Source organism: Procambarus clarkii, chromosome 18, assembly GCF_040958095.1.
Source record: "Procambarus clarkii isolate CNS0578487 chromosome 18, FALCON_Pclarkii_2.0, whole genome shotgun sequence".
In the NCBI taxonomy this organism is placed as follows: Eukaryota; Metazoa; Arthropoda; class Malacostraca; order Decapoda; family Cambaridae; genus Procambarus; species Procambarus clarkii.
The window spans coordinates 22,970,471-22,975,348 of record NC_091167.1 but is presented as its reverse complement, the minus strand read 5'-3'; the positions used below and the strand labels follow the sequence as shown (position 1 = coordinate 22,975,348).

The 4,878-nt window shown below is 41.4% G+C and overlaps 1 protein-coding gene across 1 annotated transcript in view; it reads left to right on the top strand.

Annotated features, from left to right (window-relative positions):
• Positions 1-2,919: 2,919 nt before the first annotated feature.
• LOC138366012 (uro-adherence factor A-like) overlaps positions 2,920-4,878 on the top strand; it is a 9,700-nt gene continuing 7,741 nt past the window's right edge. The window contains exon 1 of the mRNA XM_069326731.1: positions 2,920-2,994. Within this exon, the coding sequence (XP_069182832.1) occupies positions 2,920-2,994 (75 nt within the window). The remainder of the gene's footprint in view (positions 2,995-4,878) is intronic.

Below are 4,878 nucleotides of genomic sequence, written 5' to 3'. Positions count from 1 at the left end.
TTACAGGGAATAGAAGGAATTTGCAGGTAAACGTAAGAATTATAAATGTCAATTATGGGGTCATGGACATTATTAGGGTCAAGCGAGAGACCTCTGATATAACTGGGATTCTGGCCAGAAGAATGGATGTCTAAGGCAATTCGTCTTAACTGACAAATTAATTTATATTGCAAAGCTAATGAGATCTCTTATTGACCAATGGAATAACTTACATGGTAGATGCACTTAGGATGGTGTGTGTGTGTGTGTGTGTGTGTGTGTGTGTGTGTGTGTGTGTGTGTGTGTGTGTGTGTATGTGTGTGTGTGTGTGTGTGTGTGTGTAGTGAGGGTGGTAACCCTTGGCTAGTGCAGTACAGGGAGACGTGTTTCATGAATTAATCAGGTAGAGTGGTAGTTGTCCGGGCCGGTCCTGGTAGGTAGACAATGGTAATGATGGTAACAGTTGTCTACCTACCACTTAATAGTGTAATTAAAGTGTTGGAGTAAAAAAGTCATAAGGTTTCCATCACTAGCCAGGGCTGGAAACTTTTCCAGGCGCAGATCTTCATAACAAAAACACCAATCTATTGCAGGAATATATTGTCCCGCCATAACATATGCCAACTTTCACAGGCATCAGGTCCTCATACAAAGCACATGTAATCTATCCCAGACATGAGCGTTTCATCCCAAGCACACAGACCATCTTCCCAGGCAGCAGGTCTTCGTAACACACACCAATCTATTCCAGGAATCAGGTTTCCATTTCAGGCGCTTCGTTCTTGCAGTAATTTTCATCCCTGAGGATATATTTCCCATTTAAAGCTTCCGTTCCTTATTCCAACATCTTCCCTTTCCGTCTCTCGACACTAAATTTCCTTCCAGGGGCTCCCATCTCAGCATTCCAGCTATCCATATACCTTACTTTACTTCCAGAACCCGGTTTTCAATTGCAGAAACTCGATTACTCATAATTTCAAGTCTTTTGCTCCTATCTCAAGATATCCAGATGAGACTCCAGCTGTGAATTGCAGGAGCCTTTCTCTCAACTCTGGCTACAGTTTACCCTTCATCTTATCACGTGTTAGTTCCAGATCTACGTTTTTAATTCCTGACAGCCGTTGATTATCTCCCATTCCAGTCACCAGGAATTAATTCCAGATAATATCTTTCAATTCCAGGGACTCTTTCACCATTCTAACTTGCAGGTCTTCAATTTCTGGCACCAATGTTAATTCCAGACTTCGGTTTCCAATTCCAGAGACCCTTTCATCATTCCAGGATAAACTTTCCATTTCATGCAACCGTCCCTATTTGAGAGAACTTTTTTTTTTCGACGAAGAAAAACGACGACTTTTATTATCGAGCAACCAACCAACTTTTAATTTTAAGCATCGACTTTCTGTTTCCAGCAAGATCTTTTCTTGTTGGAAATTGTTTTATCTCGTATTTTGTAATTGTATCTCTGCACCTGCAGAATTTAACTACCAAACACGGTTAATTTATTTGTTACAGTCGTTTCTATTTTGCGAGCGAAATGCGCGGCTGAGATCACGCACGCACGGTCGGCAGGCGCGCGCGTGCACACGCACATGCACACGCACATGCACACACACACACACACACACACACACACACACACACACACACACACACACACACACACACACACGGGTGGGACACGTGTGTGGCGGTGCTGTAGTGTCCTCGTGTCTCTCCCTCCTGTACACCAATGTTTTCACTGTAAACAAAGCGGTGACCTTCCTCTGTTTCTTGAAGCGGATTAATATGTTATCAAGCAGCATTTCCACCTACACCTTACACTACTAATTCCTCTTAAATTTCCTGTCTTTCAACGTGTGAATAAAGTTTAGTTCTTCTTTTCATAAACGCTCTCAGACTTCAAGGTTAAAGCAGAGTCCTTCAGTGTAAACATATCTCTTACATAACTTTATGCTTTCTTTCCTTTCATTGCAAAATGTTAAGCTTTCATATAAAATGTATTCACATATGGGGTCACGACCTCAAACTCAATACAAATAATTGATAGGCTAGATTATCTTTTTCGTTTCCAGACAACGCATTACCACTTTCATATTACTTTCTTTTAAAATTCCAGCCACTATTTCCTCTCCAAGAGTTAATTCAATTTTTATTTTCAGACGTTTTCCAGGAGCAAGATTTATTTTCCTCACACGCGCAGTTTAATTTTCGAGGCACTTATTTTATCTTACAGTCACAACAATGCTTTTCCCAAAGGCTTCCTTTAGATTCCTGTCTACCTCTCGCCTCTCTATTCATACCCAGACAGTCGCTTCACTGTTCCAGACGCAACAGTTTCCACGAAGACACATTTCCTTCCAGGAAGGGAGTTGTTGTCGTAGTAAAGGCGAGGCGGGAGACGCAAAAGGTTAATCTAAGTTAAAACCTTTTCACCAGCGTGAGGTGGAAGATGAATACATTGTCTTGGTGGAGTGACGCTGTCTCCTTGTGGCTGTTTGCTGGCTCATAATGTCCTCCGTTCTCACTCTTGAATATTTGAACTTTTTATCGTGTTACAATATACCTATATATTATATATCAATTATATATATTAATATATTTTGGTAGCAGACTTTATTTTAAGCCTATTTCGTTGAAAACGACAGAAAGTTTTAGATTTATGATTCTAGCACGAATCTTCTCGATATTTCTTATATTTCTATTCACTGAAGCAGGAAGATTAAAAATTAACTCTCCAGAGTTAATTTTTACTTATTATTTGGCTATGACGCCTTGTGATGCGTTTCGTAAGGTCTCTCCTCACATTCTCAAAGACAAATTCTTCTGACTGATGAAGATTAAGCCACCCAAAAGGTGGCACGGGCATGAATAGCCCATAAAAAAAATTTGTGTAGCTCCTGATTATATCCTCTAGTGGTGAGGTGGTAGGTGACATGGATGAATGACATACATGGGGTATTAAATGTATGCGGCATTAAAGTAATGCAAGTTACAGCCCCGCTCCTGTGCCAGGTAAGTCCACAACGGGCTCACCGTAGCCCGTGCTACTTGCAACTTTTGTTCCAAGTAGCAAATCTTAAACAACATAAAGTAATGGGGCATTAATGGGGTAGTAAATTAAGAGTGTGACATGTTGGCAGTTTATGTTCGGGTTGCTGCCGTTCCTGTTGCAGGGTCGTTCAGTCCACCTTCCGCACTGGTCCGGGGTCTTGAAGTGGGTAGAGTGTAACTCTGTATTATCTGGTTATTGATCTCAGCAATCATAACGTTGGCATGTATATAAATAAAATACACCATAACGTTGACGAATATGGAGACAAAAATACACCAAAACTTTAGCGAATATAGAGATAACATCACTGTAACGTTGGCCTATATACAGATAAAATGTGCATTAATGCTGGCCAATATATAGATAAAATACACAATAATGTTGGCCAATATAGGGATAAAAATACTTTCAATTTCAATTTTGAAAGCAGATAACACTTGCAAGAAAAAATGAAATGCAATATAACCTTTATAAGAGAGAGAGAGAGAGAGAGAGAGAGAGAGAGAGAGAGAGAGAGAGAGAGAGAGAGAGAGAGAGAGAGAGAGAGAGAGAGGGGGGAAGGAAGGGGAGGGAAGGGGAGGGAAGGGAAGGGAAGGGAAGGAAGGGAAGGGAAGGGAAGGGAAGGGGAGGGAAGGGAAGGGGAGGGAAGGGAAGGGGAGGGAAGGGAAGGGGAAGGAGGAGAGAAGAGACTGGTGAACAAAGTTATTGAGCCTGAATATATCTGCTAGAGTCCCGCCAAAAGTTTCATGTTTTCGGTGGCTGTTGTCCGTCCTCCGCTCCTCGTGTTTTTCAGTCATTTTTCTCGTGTCCTAAACTCTCTTGTCATCTTCACAGACTCCACTCTTGTTATTCCTTCATTTATTTGTACTTGTATTTACATTTTATTTGCGTTTGACGCATTTATATGTGCGCGCGATATTTTATTGTGTTTATCCGTCTGTGCTCACCCATCAGTGGGGTGTATGCCTCGTTCAACCTCTCCTCCTGTTAGTACGTCGCATTTTGACGTATACTCCACCTAAGGCCAGCAATCGTCGCATTAGAAAATGGTGCGATCATATAATCTGTCCTCCTACAGACAACGTCGCTTTTCGCTCCTATGCATTACTAAGGCCTAAAATTTTCGTACTAGAAAATGAAAGCGGCTCGCGAAAGTGACGTACTGTCCCGTTTTCTGTTTTTGGGTCCTCTGGTTGGTTAGTTTAGGACACTTTAGTACGACATTTCTTGACGTTGGGAAACGTTAGGAGAACAGTCTGGCCTACGAAGCTCTGTTAGGCTTTTCGCGTCACACGGTCGTAGGCCTAAATTACCGTTGAAGTTCGTCACGTGAGCTGCTTCATTATTTGCACCAATTATTTTTGGTAATTAAAGATTATTTATTTTTAGTATAATTGTTCATGTCGAGGCAAAGATTGTTTATTTGAACGAAATATTTTTGTTGTATAGTCAAAGATTGCTTATTGAACATGAGAATTATGGAAACTCCAGGAAGTCTGTTGGTCAACACACAAGAACTATGGAACGTACAGAAGGATTATTGGTTCATTGATTGTTTGATTGATGACGACTGAGCCACCCAAGAGGTGGCACGGGCATGAATAGCCCGTGTTAGATTTTTTATAGTAAATGAATCAGGCTGCTATCGCGGGGGAGGATACTGCTTGACAGTATTTATGAGGGTCTCCAACTGCTGGACACCTTTTATGGCCAGAAGAGTGGCAGTGTTGATGGGTTCAGGTTGGTTACTGCAAGGTTCAGGGACTCTTAAAGCTCTTCTAAGGTCGTTGGTTGCTTGACATTCCAGGAGATAGTATTTTACTGGAACTTCTTTTCAACTGCTC